The sequence below is a fragment of the Hyla sarda genome, chromosome 3, assembly GCF_029499605.1.
Source record: "Hyla sarda isolate aHylSar1 chromosome 3, aHylSar1.hap1, whole genome shotgun sequence".
In the NCBI taxonomy this organism is placed as follows: Eukaryota; Metazoa; Chordata; class Amphibia; order Anura; family Hylidae; genus Hyla; species Hyla sarda.
Genome location: NC_079191.1, coordinates 173,885,909 through 173,910,710, shown reverse-complemented (window position 1 = coordinate 173,910,710; position 24,802 = coordinate 173,885,909). Strand labels below are relative to the sequence as shown.

At 44.7% G+C, this 24,802-nt stretch overlaps 1 protein-coding gene across 6 annotated transcripts in view; it reads right to left on the bottom strand.

Moving 5' to 3' along the window:
- LOC130361886 (solute carrier family 12 member 9-like) overlaps positions 1-24,802 on the bottom strand; it is a 338,026-nt gene that overhangs the window by 99,760 nt on the left and 213,464 nt on the right. For all 6 annotated transcript variants that reach the window (XM_056565518.1, XM_056565522.1, XM_056565523.1 and 3 more), the window contains exon 8: positions 4,206-4,288. In XM_056565518.1, coding sequence (XP_056421493.1) covers positions 4,206-4,288 — 83 coding nt within the window. The remainder of the gene's footprint in view (positions 1-4,205; positions 4,289-24,802) is intronic.

The window sequence follows — 24,802 nt, the reverse complement described above, 5'->3', positions numbered from 1 at the left end:
AAGAAGGCCATAGTAGAAAAGGAGAAGGCAGAGGCAGACATCCGCACAGGCACAGTAAGACGTGGAGAAGCAGAGTAGACATCAAGGACTGTCTCACCTTTGTGCGGAGTCAGCGTACGTCTTTCCAGGCGGGGAGGACGGATAGGACAATCCTTCAGGAAGTGTTCGGTACTAGCACAGTACAGGCAGAGGTTCTCCATGCGGCGTCGTGTCCTCTCTTGAGGTGTCAGGCGAGACCGGTCAACCTGCATAGCCTCCACGGCGGGAGGCACAGGAACGGATTGCAGGGGACCAGAGGAGAGAGGAGCCGAGGAGAAGAAACGCCTCGTGCGAACAGAGTCCATATCCTGGCGGAGCTCCTGACGCCTTTCGGAAAAACGCATGTCAATGCGAGTGGCTAGGTGAATGAGTTCATGTAGATTAGCAGGGATTTCTCGTGCGGCCAGAACATCTTTAATGTTGCTGGATAGGCCTTTTTTAAAGGTCGCGCAGAGGGCCTCATTATTCCAGGATAATTCTGAAGCAAGAGTACGGAATTGTACGGCATACTCGCCAACGGAAGAATTACCCTGGACCAGGTTCAACAGGGCAGTCTCAGCAGAAGAGGCTCGGGCAGGTTCCTCAAAGACACTTCGGATTTCCGAGAAGAAGGAGTGTACAGAGGCAGTGACGGGGTCATTGCGGTCCCAGAGCGGTGTGGCCCAAGACAGGGCTTTTCCAGACAGAAGGCTGACTACGAAAGCCACCTTAGACCTTTCAGTGGGAAACTGGTCCGACATCATCTCCAAGTGCAGGGAGCATTGGGAAAGAAAGCCACGGCAAAACTTAGAGTCCCCATCAAATTTATCCGGCAAGGATAGGCGTAGACCAGGAGCGGCCACTCGCTGCGGAGGAGGTGCAGGAGCTGGCGGAGGAGATGATTGCTGAAGCTGAGGTAGTAACTGCTGTAGCATAACGGTCAGTTGAGACAGCTGTTGGCCTTGTTGCGCTATCTGTTGTGACTGCTGGGCGACCACCGTGGTGAGGTCAGCGACAACTGGCAGAGGAACTTCAGCGGGATCCATGGCCGGATCTACTGTCACGATGCCGGCTGGCAGGAGGTGGATCCTCTGTGCCAGAGAGGGATTGCGTGGACCGTGCTAGTGGACCGGTTCTAAGTCACTACTGGTTTTCACCAGAGCCCGCCGCAAAGCGGGATGGTCTTGCTGCGGCGGTAGTGACCAGGTCGTATCCACCAGCAACGGCTCACCTCTCTGGCTGCTGAAGATAGGCGCGGTACAAGGGAGTAGACAGAAGCAAGGTCGGACGTAGCAGAAGGTCGGGGCAGGCAGCAAGGATCGTAGTCAGGGGCAACGGCAGGAGGTCTGGAACACAGGCTAGGAACACACAAGGAAACGCTTTCACTGGCACGATGGCAACAAGATCCGGCAAGGAAGTGCAAGGGAAGTGAGGTGATATAGGGAAGTGCACAGGTGATCAGACTAATTGGAACCACTGCGCCAATCAGCGGCGCAGTGGCCCTTTAAATCGCAAAGACCCGGCGCGCGCGCGCCCTAAGGAGCGGGGCCGCGCGCGCCGGGACAGGACCGACGGGGAGCGAGTCAGGTACGGGAGCCGGGGTGCGCATCGCGAGCGGGCGCTACCCGCATCGCGAATCGCATCCCGGCTGGAGGCGGTATCGCAGCGCCCCGGGTCAGTGGATCTGACCGGAGCGCTGCAGTGAGGAGAGTGTAGCGAGCGCTCCGGGGAGGAGCGGGGACCCGGAGCGCTCGGCGTAACAATATCTTAGACTCTACACTAAAGTCTGTCCTGCGCTAAGCTGTTTGTAGCCCTGAGGATCCACTCTGTTTGTAACCCTAAGGATCTATTAGTCAGGAGAAGCATACCAAATAGGATTTAAAGTGTGAAAAGAAGGACCCCCTTGCAACAACTTGCTAACTCCCTTAGCTTCTCCCAGACATAATTTTGTTGTCATGCACAGAGTAATATTTTAAAATAAGTGTATTGAGAAGCACATCTTAGTAACAGATATATAAATATTCTAATACCTAAAGTACTAAATAAATATCATTATAAATATTCCGATACCTGGTACTAAAGTACTACTAAAGGGCAGTGAGTCTTTTTCAGCTACAATTTTCACTTGTGTGGTTTCAGTGTAAATGATTTGTTCATATGCATATTATTTATGTGTACAGCACCACCAGGTACACGACAATTTATTTATTTCTATTACAAGCATTACAATAAAAATACAATCAAAGAAATAAATAATCTAAATGGGCTAAATGCAGCAAGACAGCAATATAACACAGTTCCCCACATTAGCATTTTTTTCTAATAAAGATTCTCTCTTTGTACCCAGCTGCTGATTTGAGATATTCCATTTCATTTAGCTTTTCTCTTCTAGTTCAGCTTTTTTTTTTCAAGCTGTGTTTTCTTTAGCCCTTTAAATATCTCCAGTATAAATTTCCTTTAGCAGCAGACAGTGTGACCACTGAGTTGTCAGGATACCCTGCCTGAATATCACTGATCTAGATAATCGATGCTAAGCTGTCGGAAGTAAATGATGAGCATAGAGTGTGATAGAGTTGTAGTCTGCAAACACTGACCCATAGCCTAGATGGAGGGAGTGACTGAGGCTGGGGATAGCCAAGCAAATGTTTATCAGGTATAATTACAATAAAGTATGTTAGATCAATTAATCAACCCTATTTTAGTAATACAATGAAACACATATAAAGAGCGGCAGTCAGGATGCCCAGACTGGACAAAGATATACTGGGAATTATGTAGTAACACATTATTCTCTATGCACTGAATCCCTTATTGAACAAAATACATTTACTCCTTTTTTAAAGTTACTACTAATACATGTGTATAACAGTTCTAGAAATTTAGAACTGTTTAGATTTTTCAGGTTTTTTTTTTACTATTGCTTTCTCTTTTTTTGCAGGGTCAGAAAAACATTGATGCTTCTTCCAGAATCAACTTCACATCTGTCCATTATGGCCCTCATTTACTTAGAAAATCGGGTTGTAAGTCTATCTTGCTTTCTTACCCAATTGCTTTTTTCCCCTGGTATTTATTATTATGTCGCATCCTGTTTGTCGCACTGGGTTTTGTAGGTTTTGGTTTCCAACTCCTCTGAGTTGTGGGGAAAAAATCCACAACAATTCAACAAATTCGGGTTGGAAACCTTTATAAATAGGTGGGAAAGCTCAGAAATGTCAGGTTACGCCCCTTTTTCGGGTTTGGGAGAATCCACATCGGGTCTGTCAGGAAAAAATGTTGCATCATGTCGCAGACTGACGCACGATGTCTGCGACATGTCGCAGACAAAGATGCGCCAAAACAAAACCGACAAAACAAGTCGGGTTTAGAATAGTAAATGAGGGCCAATGTCTTGTACTGTAGCTCATTTCCATTGGGTCTAAGCTGCAATACCACACAAAACTTGTGGACAGTTAGGGCACTGCTTTTGCCAGCCATGTTTTTTTTTAATCTAGTACAATCCTTTTAACCCCCTAATGACCATCGATATGCCTTTAATCACAGATATTCAACAGTTTTTTTTAAATAACACAAACTATATGTACCCCCGAAACAGCATCAATAAAATAAAAAATAACTAAATTAACCCCGTATGATATAGCCACATCATTAAAAAAGTGATGTGTTATGTCAGCATTAATGTGGAGAGGCAAAAAGGTATTAAACGATGTGTGCCATTAAAGGAAATCTGTCATCAGTTTTACCTGCACTAATCTGTTGGTACAGGCAGGTAGTGCAGGCCATATTTACATGATCCTGTTTAGTGCTCCAGTTCTTCCGCTATCTTCTTCTGTATCTTCCGTTCTGGGGCCGACTTGGGGCATGGGTGGAGCTTCATGACATCATCACAAAGCTCCGCCCATGTTCCATGTCGGCCCCGAAACGGATGATACAGAAGAACTACCTGTCTGTACGAAAAGGTTCATGCAGGTGAAACTGATGACAGATTTCCAAAAATGGAATTAAGGTTACAGTCCATAGTATTTTAGTCATTTTTGCCTAAGATTACCAACAACAGTGGTGTTAGAGATATAAAGATGTGCAGTATATGTAAGTCTCAGAATCAAAATATCCATTCTGCATGATTAAAAAAATAATCCATATCCCAGTCAACTCATTCTTACCCCATAAGTCACACATTTAAAACTTACCTGAACCAAAAACCAGGACATGATGACAGACATCCATGGGTTGCCTCCCTGTGATGTCTTCTTTGCCGGTATTAAAAGTTTTCCTGTGGAAATATCCAAAATATACAGATCTTAAACTTCAATACGCTTTACCAAGAAAATATATACCATAATGCTGATGGGCAAGAAAGATCTGGGTCTTCTTGTAGTAGCATCAACAGAAGGGCAAATAGCTAGTCCTATTTATTCCAGCTCTACTGCAGTATGCCATGCGTGGCACATGTAAAGCACAATTCAGTATTCATATTTATTATAAAGGAGCATTGAGAAGGCTACAAACAGATAAACTTGTCAGAAGAAAACATCCTTTAAGCAGCAGCTGAGCTTATCAATCTTATTTCATGCTTATATCCACTGCTGCTTCTGTACAACATATGTGGCTGATTTGGCAGTGTGGGAAGTAGAAAGGTGGTGGAGGATGTAAGCATTAAGTGGAAAGGCTGGTGAGTGGAGGTGATGTAGGGGAAATTCTAGCTGGTCTTATTCCCTTACTGGTGTCTGGAGCAGGAAAAAAACAGAGATGCCAGCAAAGGAAAAACTTGGCCTTTTAAATGTTGGGGGACGGAAGTAGAAAGTGGTGGGACAGGGCCTAGTGGCACATTTACAATGCCACAGCTGGTTGCCTATTTACAGGAGTTTGTCAAACAACCAACAGATTCTGAAAGGCCACTGAGAAGGTTCAGTCAAAGGATAAGTCAGGGATTGGGTTAGGGAAGTAAATTTTTGAGCTCTGTTTGAAACTGCTGTCCCTTCTACCTTGCTGCTTATTGAGTATGGTATACTACCTGCAGTGCTTGCGACTTGGTATATCTAAATTGTGGCACAATCCTTGACTATTCTGGACTTGCTTGTTTAACTTGAATATACCTTAATTGTTTGACCCCTTATTGACTCTAAGTTGTTCTCTCCTGGTTCTTCTCTGGTTTAGATACTGGATTTTGTATATTGTAACCACCCACTTTTGACCTTTGACTTGTTTGTTTTTTCTCTAGTCTGTCTGCTCCACCAGTTAGCAGCTACTCTGCAGACTTAACTTGGCATCTCTTTGATCAACTGTCCCGAAGATGTCTACCCTGTGTACCCTTCCTTTTCAAGCCTTTGCTGGAGATGTCATGCAAACTCCTCCGTATGTGGTGGTGGTTGTGTTGCCCATCCATTAAATCTCTGTGAGATGTTATCTTTCACTTATTTCAAGCTTTTTCAGGCAAATCTATCTGTAACATACCATAGGTTTCCCTGCTTCCTATGATTCCAGATGCAAAGGTTTTTTCTCCCAGGTGAAGCAGAATTCTAACGGCACGGGACAGACAATCAGTTACACTTGAGGGGCACTACCCCCTTTGGTATGCGCAATATCACACAGTATTAAAGGGGTACACCGGTGGAAAATTATTATTTTTTTTTTAAATCAACTGGTGCCAGAAAGTTATACAGATCTGTAAATGACTTCTATTTAAAAATGTTAACCTTTCCAGTACCTATCAACTGCTGTATACTACTTCTTTTCTTTTTTAATTTCTTTTCTGTCTGACCACTGTGCTTTCTTCTGACACCTCTGTCCATGTCAGGAACTTTCCAGAGAAGGATCAAATCCCCATAGCAAACCTATCCTGCTCTGAACAGTTGTTGATACAGACAGAGGTGCCAAGAGAGGACACTGTGGTCAGACAGAAAATAAATGTAAAAAGAAAACAACTTCTTGTGGGGCATACAGCAGCTGATAAGTACTGGAAGGATTAATATTTTTTAATAGAAGTAATTTACAAAGATGTTTAACTTTCTGGCACCAGTTGATTTAAAAAAATAAAAATAAATAAAGTTTTCCACCTTTAGGGAGTACCCCTCTAACCCCTTAAGGACCAAAGACGTACAGGTACGTCCTTGGTCCTGCTCCCGTGATATAACGCGGGGTTACACGGTAACCCCGCATCATATCACGGTGGGCCCGGCGTCATAGTGAAGCCGGGACCCGCCGCTAATAGCGCGCAGCGCCGATCGCGGCGCCGCACGCTATTAACCCTTTAGCCGCGCGCTCAGAGCTGAGCCACGCAGCTAAAAGCAAAAGTAAAAAGTGCCGGTTAACTCAATGGGCTGTTCGGGATAGCCGCGGCCAAATTGCGGCATCCCGAACAGCTTACAGGACAGCGGGAGGGTCCCTACCTGCCTCCTCGCTGTCCGATCGCCGAATGACTGCTCAGTGCCTGAGATCCAGGCATGAGCAGTCAAGCGGCAGAATCATCGATCACTGGTTTCCTATGAGAAACCAGTGATCAATGATAATGATCAGTGTGTGCAGTGTTATAGGTCCCTATGGGAGCTATAACACTGCAGAAAAAAAGTGAAAAAAAAAAGTGAATGAATATCATTTAACCCCTCCCCTATTAAAAGTTTGAATCACCCCCCCCCCTTTTCCCATAAAAAAAAAACACATTGTAAATAAAAATAAACATATATGGTATCGCCGCGTGTGGAACTGTCCGAATTATAAAAATATATAATTAATTAAACCGCTCGGTCAATGGCGTGCGCGCAAAAAAATTCCAAAGTCCAAAATAGTGCATTTTTGGTCACTTTTTACATAATTTAAAAATGAATAAAAAGCGATAAATAAGTCCTGTCAATGCAAAAATGGTACCGTTAAAAACTTCAGATCACGGCGCAAAAATTGAGCCCTCATACCGCCACATACACGGAAAAATAAAAAAGTTATAGGGGTCAGAAGATGACAATTTTAAACGTATTAATTTTCCTGCATGTAGTTATGATTTTTTCCAGAAGTACGACAAAATCAAACCTATATAAGTAGGGTATCATTTTAATGGTATGGACCTACAGAAAAAAGATAAGGTGTCATTTTTAGTGAAAAATGTACTACGTAGAAACGGAAGCCCCCAAAATTAACAAAACGGCATTTTTTTTTCAATTTTGTCGCACAATGATTTTTTTTTCCGCTTCACCGTAGATTTTTGGGCAAAATGACTGACGTCATTACAAAGTAGAATTGGTGGCGCAAAAAATAAGCAATCATATGGATTTTTAGGTGCAAAATTTAAAGAGTTATGATTTTTTAAAGGCAAGGAGCAAAAAACGAAAATGCAAAAACGGAAAAAACCCCGGTCCTTAAGGGGTTAATACACTATGGCGCTCTTTTTTATCTCTTTTTTTTTGTGCCATAAATCCAGGCTCCTTAGCAAAAGTTAAAAAGTGGATTGGGATTCTGAGGCAGTTCTTGAAGGTGGGCTGCATGGTCATTGGACGTCACTAGAAATCTACTATGGTACCTATCATGACCAAATGGCTAGTGGAAATTAAAGACATAAAGAGGATAGAGGAACTTTTCGTTGAAAAGCATCATCACTTTGTCAGTTTTACTGTGTGGTTTCATTGGCATTAGCTCATGGATTTCAGCTCTCCTTTGTCTTCAAGTAGTTGTATGTCCCTTTTATTGCCCCTACCTCTTCCCCTTTTATTCTTTTTCTTTTTTTTTTTTCTGTGTATGTATGTCTCTTTTTCTCCTCTGTTTATTCTTCTACCTTTTTCTTTCTCTTTTTATTTGATTTGGCCCCTTTCTTTTTGTGGGTTTATTACCCACCCTTATGGCCTGAAATGTTGCACAGACAGGTCAAAAGTGATGAGATCACCTCCAACTGTTAGTTAAAGCCTGGTGAAGGGCACGATAGTGCAGTTCACTTCCTGGCTCAGCATTTTGTTTGACCGATTGAAGGAGTTAGGCTCCAGTATAGTCTAGGGAGTCTGTCTTCTGCATTGAGCCTGGGGTCAAGCAGTGAAAGCTGTAATTAGGGAAGCAATAATTTTACCATTTATTAAAATCGTTTACTTCAATTTGATAAAGGTCTGTTTCATGAAGCTAGAATGTTCAGTTATTTTAAACATTATTTTGTAACAGATTTGTGGTTAGTGTATTTGCTACAAAGTAAAAGGCTGGGTGGCCATCCTCTAAGTGTGGAGATTCCATCATTTTCTTTTGCTAAGGGTTGGCCAAAGTCTGGAGATATTGCCCTGTTGCTGCATGCTTCAAATTATCATTGGGGTATTGTGTTTATCAACAACACAACAACAACATCAATGCCTAAATCCCAAGCAGCTTGAATAGTGGCAGCTACAGGCGTGTCTTTCTTGATAAGTAAAAACACCTTGTAACATATTAGTTGGCACTTTACTGTGCAAACATGTAGATGACTCTCCATTTCAAATGGGTTCATAATTACAAAAAGAGAACCTAAAACAGTTAAATGATTACTTCACTTAAATTCAAGTAACACTGATTGCAAAATGATACACTTTTTTATAGCTGTAGAGGATGACATCATGCACATCAGTTATAGGTTTTGCTTTCCACAGAAGATAACAATGCATCCTCTTGAGTCTGGACTTTTAAAAGTAAAGAATAACAAAATGCATCATTCCCTAATGCTGAATATAGCATACATTATTTGTGGTAGTGTTAACCAAACTTTACAGACAGGGAAACTGGACAGGAATTTATTCCAGAACATATTTTGGAACACTTATGAAAGATAACTTGGAAGAGGTAAAACATGAATTATTTAATACAAAGTAAGCCCTAAAATACATAAATGAAAGAACAAAAGTAAGGTAGATTTTCTATTACAGTATTTTTGAAATTTTCTTCCTGATTTTGAGCTGTAAGGATGCACATTAGCCTTTGTAGCCAGTGGGTTGTTTAACCAAAATGTTCAGCATTTTGCCCCATGTAAACAAACACATTTGATGCCTGTTCCACATTTACACTCATTAGAGCAATTTTAGGACCTGCAGACAGACATCATTACATCCCACTGAAATTCAGCAAAGGCCGATTGGTTTAAGCAATTTTCCTATTAACTATCAACAGTTAAGTAGCATATAGACTGAAAGAGTATGAGACAGGAGGATTGGATTTATGGAAATGTTTCATAAAGCACTGAGGACAAACAAAGCACAGAACTGTATGATGAGTCTCATAAGGGGAATAAAAACTAACACAAAGAGTGGAATCCTATCATTAAGCAAATGAAACATTTCAAAACGACTGTACTAATTTGATTAGCAAACAAAATATATGAAATTTACACCCCCCATTCCAGATACATTTGTACAAATTTTTGAGACCTCAGTGACTTTAGAAGTGGAAGCCATTAAATACCAAGACTATATTGATATGAGTAATAAATAAAGGATGACTGCAGAGGTATAGTGGAATATGTCACACAATGTATTACAATATCGGCTGTGATTAGCACGTACCAAGCTGTTAACAGCTAAGCGCAGAGCCACAAGAACACAGGATAATAGGACAGAAGAGCTATTAAAAGCAGAAATTACTAGTTAGGCCCTGGCATGGAATAGAGCAAAATAACAATCATCCTAATTGTAATGATGCACTGTGTGTTTGATGGGTAATTTACAAGGCTTTTGGTGATAAATCTGCAACTGGTAAATGCAAAAAGGAGAAAGCTGCACACATTGCACTATATTCATTTTCCACCCCAGACATTTTCTGGATGAGCAGAGTGCAGCGCAATGTAAATAGTTAAATGGATAAGGCTAGAGGAGACTGTCACACATTAAGTGTGTAAAGTGGCCAATATTTCTTACATCGAAGAACCACAGGGGACAGTAATGGGAATTTGAAAAGCTTTATTTTCATTATTCATTGTTTAAGTTTTTCATGTTTGGGATGTGGGTGTAAAACCCCTCTGTATCAAAAAGCTATAGCCAAGGAGGCAGCAACATCAGGAAATCAGCTTTTTGCGTTTCTCCTACTATTGGTAAATACATGAAAACCTAATACACAACTTTAACAAAACTGCTGTACAGCATACTGACAATGTTATAAACTCCACTCAAACCTACACATTCAAGTGACTGCAGATAACCCCAATAGCCCTCCTCCTCTACTGCCACATTAGAAAGGGGCCAAGAAAGATGAGATACAGGTCATGGGTAGATACTCTAAACAGTATATAAAAAACTATTTTCTATAACTTGCAGGTTTCACTATTTTACAAGACATGGAAAGAAAATCCTGTGGTCACTATATTGATGCCATTGCAACAAAGCACAGGGATAGCTCAACCAGCTATAACAAGGAACCCAACAAACATCTTCCCAAAACTAAGCTTGGATCATTGTGAGTTTCAGAAGTGTGAATTGGGATTTAAGCTGTAGCTGGAGCCACGTCTTAGCTAACAAGTATTTAGTGGGAGTAGGGAACATATGCAGAAAATGCTAACGTAGCACACACCAGGTCACTTGTATTACCGCAAACTCTGAATGCTGATCTCTTCGGATGGGAGTGGGCAGGCGGCAGATGGAAACGGGGGGAGTTCAGACGCCAGCCACGGACTGTATCACGCCACATGACGCTTCGTTAGGCCGCTTTGAGCAGTGCAATGCCCATTCTCCTCGCCTGTGGTGGCCTAATATTTGCATACCAACTGTATAAGCATGCAGCACCATGTATAGCTGTGAGCACCATTATTTAGTAACAATAATAAGTTCCTTAAATCGCAACTGTAATGAATTTCTACCCCCATAAACTAATCCCAGGATGCAAAAGTTGATTACAATTGCAATTCATGTATAACTTTTGCTGCTTTCTAAAAGTCTTGATCAGCCTGAAAAACTCTTTATTCTGGAGTCAGCAACAATCAGATAGGCATGGCCAAGGGTTTGCAATGCCCCGAGGCAGCCATGCCTTTACATCCCCTTTATATGAGCCTTGGGACTGCTGTGAGATTGACATACAGGTGCTCAGCACATGTGCCCTACATCATATCTTTTTGCCTGTAGGTGCCACAAGGCAGCGGGCTCTCACAGAGGGAGGGAGCCACAGCTCACAAACTGAGCAAGCATTTGTTCACAGAACTCATGAGATGGAGGTCACAAGCGCTAAGGACCTGTGTGTCAATCATACAGAGGTCCCAGTGCTGACGTCAAAGGGATAAGCGCCTATACGATAGTTGCTGACTGCAGAATAAAACATTTTTCAGGCTGATAAACACTGCCCAGAAAGCTGCAAAATATATAACCGAGTTGCAATTGTAGTCAACTTTCGCATCCTGAGATTATGAGGTTAGAAAGTCATGAAAGTTGTGCTTTAAATTCAGCAATACTGAGATCACAATCTAAAATGTTTTCCTAGAAACTCTTACTTAACAGAAATGGAAAAGTGCTCTGTCATTCTGGAATGGTGCTAGATACATTTTGGTCTCTCCAATGTCATCGCACCTACAGTATTGTACACACTATATAATATCAATTCAGTCACTGTAACAGTAAAGATTATTAGATATGGGTCAATATTTAGTGATAGATTAGGTTACTTCAGACTTTGCCTCGATGGATCCTGAAGGAGCCAAATCAGAGGCGAACACCATTTTAATTTTGCTCTGTGGCTGTCACTTATATGTCACTTATAAATGTATGCAACATCTGTTCAGGTACATTGGGGGACATTTATGAAAACCTGTGCAGAGGAAAAGTTGTCCAGTTGCCCATAACAACCCAATCAGATCGCTTCTTTCATTTTTCACAGGCCTTCCTAAAAATGAAAGAAGCAAGCTGATTGGTTGCTATGGGCAACTGGGCAAGTTTTCTTCTGCATAGGTTTAGATAAATCTCCCCCAATATGTTTAGATAATGTCTGTCTATCGGTCCTTTTCCCAATGTCTGAGTTTTCTGTCAGTACAGTAAGGTATGAAATGGATTTCTGACCTTGACTGACAGCACGATTATGCACATACCATTTTTTTTTTTTTTGCAACAACCCCTACTTTGGAGTTTGCTAGATCTTTCTGAACACCCAGGTGATCCAAACTTTAGTTTAAAAAAATAAAATAAAATAAAAAAAGCAACAGGGAGTTTATTACCTCACCTATAAATTACCTAAGGCCGACTTCTGCAACCATTCATAGACCTGATTCAATGTTCTGCTCGTCTGATTTTTATATCCGTGCTTTTTAACCTAAATGACAGTATAATGTGCAAAACCATTGTATTATACTTTTCAAGTCATATTTCCCCAGAAATAAAGAAACAAAATCAGCAGAGTTAATGACCCGATCAAACAGGAATCCTCCATCCCCGGTTGCAGGAATTTGCAATCTACACGTCTGTCTTCTGTCTGATGCTGTTCTCCTAGGACTAGGAATGGGTTGTTGCTTAATACATATGTATTTTAAGCACTTATTTTACTGGAACGTGCATTAATATGTAGCATCCTCATCATGTAAAACAGCATCCCAGTTGTGTCGCTGAGATGAACTTCGTTTTTTTTTTTTAACCAAATATACAGGACCCCGGAGTGATGTTTGTCTTAAGGATTTGTATCTAGCTGTTCAATAGAACTAGTTGAGACTGCACAGATATCACCATGGTGTGCTATTATGGCTTTCAGACTAAATTATTGTTGAATTATAGCAAAAATTAGCTTACACAATGCCTCTTCTAACCAAGTATCCGAAGAAACTAGCTATGGAAAATAAATTAATTCTGAACAAGGTTTGTTGAGAAGCAGAATGTCATATCCGTAAATTGGAAACACACCACACATCACAATCATAAGCGTTCTCAACAGGTCCACACCAAGTAGGAAACAAGTGAATTTCCATGATGAATTCTCAAAGCTACAGAAAGCGAAAGAAAAAAAGTTTAGCAGCAGCTGTGGACAACAGCATGTGATATATTTTCACCCCTGCCTGGAAAGCTATACAAAGAATCACTATCACTAATGCATCCCTTCTCTTTTTCTCATTATCACAGACAGTAAAGACAGGATTTCAGCGAAAAGCCGCCAGAGAAACGGACAGAAGACGGACATCGCTACACAGGGCTGCCTTAAGAAATCCAGCCAAGTAAAGCATTGATATTCCTATCGCTCATGTGATAGCTAGGAGTCTCTGCCAAGGATAGAGAAGACTTGACAAGGACGTCCAGCAGGATGAGTGAACAGCACTTGGAGAGGATAGAAGAAATTAATTCAAATGGAAGAACAGATAAGGAGAAAAAGTTTAATTATAAAGTGTCAGGAATGAGAAGGGAGTGTGAAAAAAACATATGTGCTAAATAAATCAGACCACACCAGTATTTACGCGATTTCACTGCAGCTATGTACTGTTTAATGTCTTTCACATGTTGCATATGTGCAAAGATACAGAAAAATGGCCATTGGTAGACACATCCATTGCTGACATTTAAAAGATCATTTCACAACTGCATCAAAGATTAAAGGGGTACTTCACCCCTAGACATCTTATCCCCTATCCAAAGCATAGGGGATAAGATGTCTGACTGCGGGGGTCCCGCCGCTGGGATCCCTCGCGATCTCTGTGCAGCACCCAGAATTCTAAACAGTATTTGTTCCTGTGGCGGGAGACGTGACATAATGCAATGCCCCCTCGGGATGACACGCCACGCACGGAGATCTTAGGGGGTCCCAGTGGCGGGACCCACGCGATCAGATATCTTATCCCCAATCCTTTGGGTAGGGAATAAGATATCTAGGGGTGGAGTACCCCTTTAACATACTATTTAATAATGATAATTTTTGACATCCCTATATAGAGGATGCATAACAGGGTATTCAGTTAGAACTTTTCATACTAAAAAACAAATAAAAAGGGAATAATATAAGGACAGACTAGATGAGAGCAGGTGGTCTTTTTCTCCCGACAATCTTCTATAATTTTTACAATAGTCCTCAGGGCCAGATTAAGGCTACCACTGATCTCACATTTTACATCAGAAATTGAATTTATCACTTCCCCCTGCCCGCAGTGCTACATCTCCTCACTGCCATAGTTTACCACAACAGATGCTCTACCATACTCTACAATATCCATTATGATAAAGGAAAGAAATATATAAGGGGTCAGTGTATGGATCACTATATAATAAAGGGGCAAGGAGGGCACAAACCATTTGCTTACCTGTTAGATATAATCTACATATTTTAATAAGGAATATATTTAGTAAGAGAAATAGCAATGTATTCTGTTTTATTTATTTTTTAATTTTTTATAAGAGCATCAGCTAGTTTTACTGCGTCCATATGGTGTAACAGTGTGAATAATTGTCAGTTACTTATACCATTGCAAGAAACTACTATTGTCACTTCACAGGCATCAACAACAGTAGGAAAAAGAAGACTGATGCATTGCATATAAAATTAACACTTTAAATAATACAAAGCTCACATATGAAGGCTACACATTTATTAACACCTTAAAGACTTTCGTACTTGACCCAGGGTGATCCAGCTCATCTGGGAAACATCTGTGCCATCCGGCACTGGATTAGCTTAGTGTCAGATATAGTGCAGGCAGAGATAGTGTAGGTGTGTAAAAAAAGTTTTAAAAAAGGTAAAACAAATATATATATATATATATTTTTTTTTTTTTGGCGCAGAGCCGCCAGAGTTGGTGTCTGAGGGTCCGCAGCACCTTCAGCTCCGTGACCCAGCCCCTTCTTTAGGGCCTTTTTTTCCGCTAACATTGGCCGGATCCTTTTTGCTATAAAAGAACGTCCGGCCACTGTTAGCGAATCGCCCACCCCACGACTGATCAGCGAAGTCCCTGATCTGCATTTTTTTGGAGGGGGGAGTAGGCGTTTTTCCAGGGATTATTGCATGTTTTTTTCCCTCCCCTCCCCTTTTTTCCCTCCCCTTATTGCATGTTTTTTTCCCTCCCCTTATAAAATGGCCTGCAGGGTATTTTCAGTGGAGAAGGCATATGCCATGATGCTCTCCGACACCAAAAGTGCTAGGGAGATCAAGTGCTCTCCGACACCGAAAGTTGGTGTCTGAGGGTCCGCAGCACCTTCCACTGTGTGACCCAGGCCCTTCTTTAGGGCCTTTTTCCTGCTAACATTGGCCAGACCCTTTTCGCTATAAAAGAACGGCCGGCTACTGTTAGCGAATCGCCCACCCCACCACTGATCAGTGCAGTCCCTGATCTGCATTTTTTGGGGGAGTAGGCATTTTTTCAGGGATATAATGTACAAGTGTAGGAGCTCTACGTAAAATATAAGAGACCTAAACCGATGATACTGCGTTACACATAGCCATGTGCCAAATAGATTAAAAATGGAAAAATAGCAGTCCTACTAGGCTAGGAAGAAAATTTTGAATAAATAGAGATAAATAAGAAAGAAAGGAAGTGTCTGATAATAAGATATAAAATATAATTACATTTATTGAATAATTCTGTGAGGTCTGGGGCAGGGCCCTTGCCGCAGACAGCTCACTAAAATAGAATGGTAAAAGTTAGTTATAAACATTTAAAACATGACGTTAAAATAGTATTGCACTTAAACGGTGGGATATTGGTGGAGATTTATAGTCCAATGTATGTAATAGGATATGTCCAATGTGTGTTATAGGATATGTCCAATAAACAGTTTTTGCAGCGCTGGAGGCTCGCAGTTACGAGCCCACTGAGTATACTTGTATGCGCAATAGCGCTAAAGATCTATCCTCTATACCCCGAAGAGGATATAGAGGGCAAATAGATGAAAGTCAGGCACTTAGTGCCTCTTACCGGCTCCGGCGAAAGCAGTTATATGCGCATAGCAGCGCCTAACGATAATCCGGATTGATGCCTCTCACCCTCGGCAGCACGGGGAAGGTGTAGGAGTGGTGAAGATGTCCGGTACAGACGGTTATTGCGTAGTCCGCTGGAACGTATGGCAGCGCTGGAGGTCTTTGGTGTGGGATCCCTCTCTACCCCAACGGTGCGGGGAGAAGCTGAGAGGGCAGTAAAAGGCCAATAGTGCTGCACAAATAATCCAAATAGTCCCGACTTCTTGTGCCAAGGCAGTCTTGGAACAGACGTGTTTCGGGGAGCAGCGTCCCCTTTTTCAATGGTGGATATGCAAAGACTAAGTCTTGATGCTCTCCGACACCAAAAGTGCTAGTGAAGGTGAGGAAGACCCCACTTTTCTATAGATGAAAGTCAGGCACTTAGTGCCTCTTACCGGCTCCGGCGAAAGCAGTTATATGCGCATAGCAGCGCCTAACGATAATCCGGATTGATGCCTCTCACCCTCGGCAGCACGGGGAAGGTGTAGGAGTGGTGAAGATGTCCGGTACAGACGGTTATTGCGTAGTCCGCTGGAACGTATGGCAGCGCTGGAGGTCTTTGGTGTGGGATCCCTCTCTACCCCAACGGTGCGGGGAGAAGCTGAGAGGGCAGTAAAAGGCCAATAGTGCTGCACAAATAATCCAAATAGTCCCGACTTCTTGTGCCAAGGCAGTCTTGGAACAGACGTGTTTCGGGGAGCAGCGTCCCCTTTTTCAATGGTGGATATGCAAAGACTAAGTCTTGATGCTCTCCGACACCAAAAGTGCTAGTGAAGGTGAGGAAGACCCCACTTTTCTGTTGTCTACCTCGTCCTCCTCATAATCTAGTGATGATGAGGCCCTTAGAAGGCAGCGGAGACATGGCCACAAACCCCCATACAAGTGACCCAGTGACCTACACTAGTATGAGTGACCCTGGCGCCCGTACTAGTTGTCCGACCCCCTAGACTGCATCAGAAGACTATCAGCCTGTGATTTCTTGGTTAGTTGGCAACCCAGGAATCTAGATTGACATTGTCAGATTCACAGATTAACTTTTTCAGTTATTGTTTTCAGTGACAAATTTGTCAATCTAATGGCGGAGCAGACAAACCTGTGTGCCCTACAGTTTGCCGCCCACTATCCAGATTCCCAATGGATGGAGCCCTGTCAGTGCAGCCAACATGAGGATGTATTGGGGCATTGTGCTGCACATGGGCCTAGTCAAAAAACACAGTATTAGGCAATACTGGAGTGGGAATGTCCTCTACTAGACCCCACTCTACAGTATGGCCATAACAATGGGACGTTTTGAGGCCATATGGAAATGCCTGCATTATGCTGATAACGCAGCATGTTTGTCCCAAAGTGATCCTACATATTACCGCCTGAACAAAGCCGCCTTCAAGCTCTTTGGGGTCAACATTTTGGAGGCCTATGTACCCCAAAGGGAGGTCTCTATTGATGAGTCTCTAATTAGCTTTAAAGGGAGACTCATCTTCCGTCAATACATTCCCACTAAGCAGGCAAGGTATGGCATGAAACTCTATAAACTCTGTGAGAGTACCTCAGGATACACTTACAAGTTTAGAGTGTACGAGGGACAGGATTCCCGTGTTGAACCCCCAGAATGTCCCCCCACTCTGGGAGTTAGGTGGAAACTTGTGTGGGACCTTTCGCACCCACTGCTGAATAAGGGTTACCACCTTTACGTGGATAACTTTTATATCAGTATCCCTCTTTTCAAATCCCTCACGGCCAGATCCACGGTCCAGATCCACGGATCGGGCAGAAGAATCAAAAAGGCCTGCCTACCTATCCCCTCCAGAAATCTATGCCCAGGGGTGAGACCAGGGCCCTTACGAGTGAAAAGCTGTTGCTGGTCAGGTATAAGGAAAAGAGAGAGGTCCTTATGCTGACCACAATTCATGGTAAATGCAACACTCCTGTACTTGTGCGAGGTACCACAACGGTCCTCAAGCCTGATTGTATTATGGACTAAAATCAGTATATGGGGGGACATTACTTCAGTCCCAAGAGGAAGTCCTCAAGGCCCTGATCTTTGGCGACCGGGAAAGAGCAGGCCGAAGTACCCTTGGAACTGGAACTGTAGGTGTCTGGATAGTCCCAGGCAAACACTTTCCAGGTGAGGTCCCCCACTCTGGAAAGAAGGGACAGTCCCAGAAAAAATGTAGAGGGTGTCGCAGGAGGGAAATAAGGAAAGACCCCACCACTCAGTGCGACACATGCCCCGATTATCCGGGCCTCTGCATTAACAATTACTTCAGGGAGTACCACACTTCCATTGAGTACTAAATTTCTAATTGTCTTACCCCATTTTAATTTCCTATAATTTGACCCCAATATACCAGTCTTGAGAGTACATTGGGGGATATAGTCAAAGAATATAGCGCCATGTTTTTTGCTTTAGCTGCACCACATTTGCTTAAAATGTGGCACATACTATTAGTGCCACATATTTATATATTTAGCACCTGATTTAGTGCCCTGTTAGACAATTTTTTTAAAAGGGGCCTGGCTGGCAGACTTCCGGGTCCGGCGCGGACATGTAGACAGGACCGAAGCACACCTGCTCCCTGCCGACGGCGCCTCTCTGCTAAATTACCTGTCGGGACCTGATCTGCAGCAACAGTCTCACCTGCACGGACCACAGCGCTTTCTGGTGGATGGAACGGTACCTTCAGCTTGCTGTACAACAGCTGCATTCCGCCGCGCTGTCTCAGCCTGCTCCGCTGCCCCCTATCTCCAAGATGGCGCCCACAACAGTTTCTTCCTCCTCTACTACTGCGCATCATGGACTGTCGGAGGCTATTGCCCCCTCCGACAGCATGCCTGCACTGGGCTCAGGACGCAGCTCCAGAGCAAACAGAGCCTGTGGAAATTGCTCCCGCCACATTCCAGCACTTCATTAACGACGTCCTCAGGGACATGCTGGATCTGTTTGTAGTCGTTTACCTGGACGACATCTTGATCTTCTCTGAAGACCTCGAGCAGCACCGCGAACACGTCTGCAGGGTACTGCAGAGACTCCGACAGAACTCTCTCTACATCAAGCTAGAGAAATGCGAGTTTGAGCGAACCACCACTCAGTTCCTCGGATACATCATCTCCCCAGAGGGCATAAGTATGGACCCTGGGAAGGTCCAAGCTGTAATGAACTGGCCCGTTCCAAAAAACGAGAAGGAGATACAAAGATTCATTGGCTTCGCCAACTTCTATCGGAAGTTTATCCGGAACTTCTCCAAGGTCATAGCACCAATCACCCAACTCACCAAGAAGGCAGTCCCCTTCTCCTGGACACCCGAGGCCCAGGAGGCCTTCACCAAGCTGAAACTCCTCTTCACTTCTGCCCCACTCTTAATCCACCCGAACCCCGAGCTCCCATTTACAGTCGAAGTGGATGCATCAGACTCTGCGGTGGGGGCAGTTTTGTCACAACGGACAGGGGAGAGAATGCTATTACACCCGTGTGCATTTTTCTCCCGCAAGATGTCCCCCTCCGAGAAGAACTATGACATTGGGAACAAAGAACTATTGGCGATCAAGGATGCCTTCTCCGAGTGGAGACACCTGCTGGAGGGAGCCACCAACCCCATAATCGTACTAACTGACCACAAGAACCTCGAGTTCATCCGCAGCGCTAAGAGACTCTCGGCCAGACAGGCCAGATGGAGCCTATTCTTTTCCCGCTTCAACTTTCTCATCACCTATCGTCCTGGATCAAAAAACGGCAAGGCTGACGCCCTCTCCAGAATGTTTTCTGAGCCCTCACAGAGTAACAAGGGCCAAGATAACATCTTACCCGAGAGAAGGGTCGTAGGGGCCACCTATTCTAAAGAACTCCTGGGCACAATCAAAGAAGGATATGAAAATGATCCCTTCCTCGCCCACCCCACAGGGAATATCAGCCTTACGCTTAAGAACGCCCATTGGTTTCATCAGGACCTACAACTATATGTACCAGAAATCGCATGGCTCGAAGTGCTCAAACTCAATCATGACTCCAAGCTGGCCGGCCATTTTGGCACAAGAAAGACCCAGGAGCTTCTCTCCCGCTCCTTCTGGTGGCCAACATACAAGGAGGACATCAAGAGGTACATCTCCTCATGCGCGGTCTGTGCCCTCAATAAGACTCCTCGTTCCTCTCCCGTGGGTCTGTTACAACCCCTCCCTATTCCCTCCCGCCCCTGGGGCTCGATCTCCATGGACTTTGTGGTAGACCTTCCTCCTTCAAAAGGGATGAACACCATCCTGGTCGTGGTCGACCGTCTCACCAAGATGGCCCATTTCATCCCCTACAAAGGCATACCCACCGTCAAACAGACGGCCGATCTAATTCTCAGAGAGGTCTTGAGGCTGCATAGGATCCCGGACGAAGTGGTCTCTGACCGAGGCGTACAATTTGCCTCAAAGTTCTGGAAGAACTTCTGCCTGGCGCTCGGGGTTAAAGTAAACCTGTCCTCCGCTTTCCACCCTCAGTCAAACGGGCAGACTGAGAGAACTAATCAGACCCTAGAGCAGTACCTACGCTGTTTCAGCTCCCACCTGCAGGATGACTGGCTTGACCATCTCCCCACGGCCGAGTTCGCCTACAACAATGCTGAGCACAGCTCAACCAAGCACAGCCCCTTCTTTGCTAACACAGGCTCGCACCCGGTATTCATTCCCCACCTGCCCGTCGCCTCTACCCTCCCAGCAGTGGCCGAACGCGTAACAACCCTACAGGAGGCACAAAAGAACATTATAGACAACCTCCAGCTCGCCCAGAGGCGTTTTAAACAGGGAGCAGACAGACGTCGCAAACCCACCCCGGGCTTCCATGTGGGAGACAAGGTGTGGCTGTTCACCAGGAACCTCAGATTGAAGGTCCCCTCCAAAAAGTTGGCCCAAAGATACATGGGTCCGTTCCGGATCACCGCACAAATCAACGAGGTCACGTTCCGGATTGACCTTCCGGACTCCATTAGGGTGCACCCTGTCTTCCATTGTTCACTCCTCAAGCCATACGTGGAGAACACCTTCACAGGCCGCCACTCGCCCCCTCCACCACCCGTGAGGGTACAGGGTGAAGAAGAATACGTGGTCGCAAAGATCCTCGACTCCAGGATCCACAGGGGAAGACTACAATACCTAATTGGGTGGGAGGGTTACCCTCCCGAGGATAACTCCTGGGAGCCAGAAGAAAATATCCACGCCCCCAGACTGGTAAAAGAGTTCCACCAACGGCACCCCGGTAAGCCTGCCCCTGCGGTGCCCGGAGGTCACCTTGGAAGGGGGGGAGTACTGTCAGGATTCGAACCCGTGACCAGCCACATCCCAGGCAGTAGCCCTGCTTACTAGGCTACCGTCTTCTCTGGACATTCCTTCCTGAAACCTATTATGTAACCTTAGTCTTGCCAAGTCTTGCTCATCACCCTTGATTCCCCACACCTGGTACTTCCCTATATAAGTCCAGCCCCTTGCACTCTAGCTTGCTGATTATTGAGCTCCTGAGCCTTGATCAAGCTTCTCCTCATCTGCTGCTCTTGCTACTACTGAAGTCCACTGCTGACCAGGAATTGCCTACCGACTACTCTTCTGCTTTGTCCCTACTTACTGAACTGCTACCACCGTTGCCATCTGGATTGTCTGACCACGCTTATTGCTGCCTGCCCTGACCCACCGCCTGCCTACTGACTACGCCTCTGCCAGACTTCCTGCACTTACTACCTGCCTGCGGTCCTTGCCACTGGGCTCCACTCCTACTTCCAGCCAGCGGTCCTCTAACTCAGGTGAGCCCGTAGGATTGTTACAGAGCTACAATTATCTTGCGTCAAAGTCATACAGTGGAGGATCTCTAAATATATGGTATAGCACTTGTTCTTCATTGTTACAGTGGAAGATTTCATACATTGTATAGGACTTGAACTTTATCCTGAGTACTATAACTCCTCCATTCACTAATTATTGGGGACTGATTATCTCACTTTTCAACATTTTTATATTCAAATTGCCTATATTTTATTTTTATTTTTTTTATTATGTCTTCTAGTCTAATCAAATATTTGTATTGATGGTGCAAGGGCCCTGCACAGCCTCTCATTCAATCATTCAAAATGACAGCATTAATATTATCACTTAGCCTGCATTATTATTATTATTATTCTATACTATCTATACTATATATAGTAATTATCATTTTCATTCTAACATTATCATAGTTTTCCATTTCACATAGAACACCACCATATGTGTATCTAGAGGTCTGCATTCCCATTTATTATTTCTGTTTATATTCTGCCCTGTTAGTATTTGTATCCTGTTTGGTATATCTGGTTGTCTAGTAGCTTTCTGTTCTGGCCTTGTACCGACTATGTATATTATGCATTTTTACTCCCCTGCACTTTAGCGCAGGAAGGGGTCGGGGCCCAGTTGTCAATCCATCGTTTAGGATTCATGGGCAAGTAGGCAGGGAGAGATGTTTTAGGGTCAGTTTAGGGCTCACTCTCCCTGTCCCCTGGTCGGTCTTTGACACCGGCAGTATTGAAAATCTATGAAGATGACGGCACTATCTCAACTTACACTACCCCAGCTGCTGCTGCTACCGCTTTGGAGTCCTCTGTACCCTCTTCTCAACTCACCCAACGTCACCGAAGCAACACAGTGGCATGCTCCAGTTCCCCACTCTTGGATCGTCGCTAATTGCTTGCAGGATCGCCAGGATTCATCCCAGAGGGATCGTCGCAAGCGACATCAATCACCTAGATGGAGAAACAGCTATGATCACTTTCCGTCACTGGACTGATTCTCAGCACCACCATACGGTCGTATAGCAATTATTATTGTTTATCCTCTCTTTCATCCGTTTGCCTTTTCTGGTTTTAGAATGTTTCTCCATCACTTTTCTATCCTGGGGAGGCCATTATTATTGCTTAGAGGACCCTTTTGTGCTCCCGTAATAGCTGGCCGCTATGTCCCTAGCCGGGGACGGGGGTGGGGAGATTAGGCTTTGGGATGGTCTGCATGTATGGAAAAAAATAGGTCTCTTTCCCACATTGTGGGGGAAGCTTGCCTCCTTGTAGCACCTGAGTGGGTATCCTTTTGGTTATTTTTCTTGTTATGCATTATGTTAGATGTATGTTATGTCATTTGTATTATTGTCTTCCGTGTCTTCTGCCGACGCCATGCCACATGGGTCTACCCTCTCTACCCTCCCTACCTCCATCTTATGTCTCCCCAGAATTCTCAGCCCATGCTTAATGTGGTTCATGTGGTCCTACAGTTGCTGCATCCTTCTATGATATTCTCCCTTATTTTCACCCGTTTTCTCTCTAGCCGGTATCACTTATCACTCCCTTGACTATGATTACCATTGTCACCTGGAATGTCAAGGGGCTCCGATTCCCCCCCCCCCAAAAACGGCACCTTGTCCTGTGCCATTTGAAACGCCGTAAGCCGGACATTGTACTCCTACAGGAGACCCATTTTATCGCAAGGGGATTTCTTTAGGATGCAGCAACAGTGGTAGGTCATGTCTACGGTTCACCAGCCCTGGAGGGTAGGGCGGGGGATCTCACCCTGGTACATAAATCCTTTCCTTTTACCTTGCTATTACACACCACTGATGGGGAGGGTTGTTACGCCGAGACCTGCTGACCGGGTGCGCTGCGATACCTCTCTCAGCCGGGATGCGATTCGCGATGCGGGAGGCGCCCGCTCGTGATGCGCATCCCGGCTCCCGTACCTGACTCGCTCTCCGTCGGTCTTGTCCCGGCGCGCGCGGCCCCGCTCCTTAGGGCGCGCGCGCGCCGGGTCTCTGCAATTTAAAGGGCCACTGCGCCACTGATTGGCGCAGTTGGCTTAATTAGTGTGTTCACCTGTGCACTCCCTATTTATACCTCACTTCCCCTGCACTCCCTCGCCGGATCTTGTTGCCATTGTGCCAGTGAAAGCGTTTCCTTGTGTGTTCCTAGCCTGTGTTCCAGACCTCCTGCCGTTGCCCCTGACTACGATCCTTGCTGCCTGCCCCGACCTTCTGCTACGTCCGACCTTGCTCTTGTCTACTCCCTTGTACCGCGCCTATCTTCAGCAGTCAGAGAGGTTGAGCCGTTGCTGGTGGATACGACCTGGTTGCTACCGCCGCTGCAAGACCATCCCGCTTTGCGGCGGGCTCTGGTGAATACCAGTAGCAACTTAGAACCGGTCCACCAGCACGGTCCACGCCAATCCCTCTCTGGCACAGAGGATCCACCACCTGCCAGCCGGAGCGTGACAAGGGTGTCTCATCAACTGATTGATCATCTTGATGAACACTTCAGTATTCATAACATTTATGCACCGAATGGCACCAATCATGCATTATTTCATCCTTATCCTTATTTTTAAGGGGAAATCAGGAGAGCTGAAAGATTCTGGGGGGGGGGGGGATCTCCATTCGGTTCTTAACCCGCTAGTTGATAGAAAGAGTTCTACCTCTCCCATCCCATTGATATGCTCCCGTGATAGAGTCCTTCCCCTCTTTCCAGAGGAGACAGATTTGAAGGATGCATGGCGCACTAGGAACCCAGACTCTCGAGAATTCACTCAGTTCTCTAGTGTCCACCAGGCGTCGTCTCGCATAGATCATTTTTTTTCTCTGCCCTTCCTTTGCTCACAGAGTGAGCCGGGTGGACATTGCAGACTTAGTAATATCAGATCATGCACCAGTGCTCCTCGAACTCCAGACCTCCTGCCCTAGGGGTTCTGATTATATCTGGCACTTTCCATCTTTCCTGGTTAAAGACGAGTCTTTCACTGATTAGTTACGGGCGTGGTGGCTGGAATTCGATGTGGACAATAAGGCTCATAGAACAAACCCCCAGCTATATTGGGATACAGTTAAGGTGGTCATATGAGGGAAACTGATGGCTCATGTGTCCGCTCTCAGATGCACGTCTCAGGCAAACTATAACAGTCTAGTGCAGCTTTAGGCACTGCA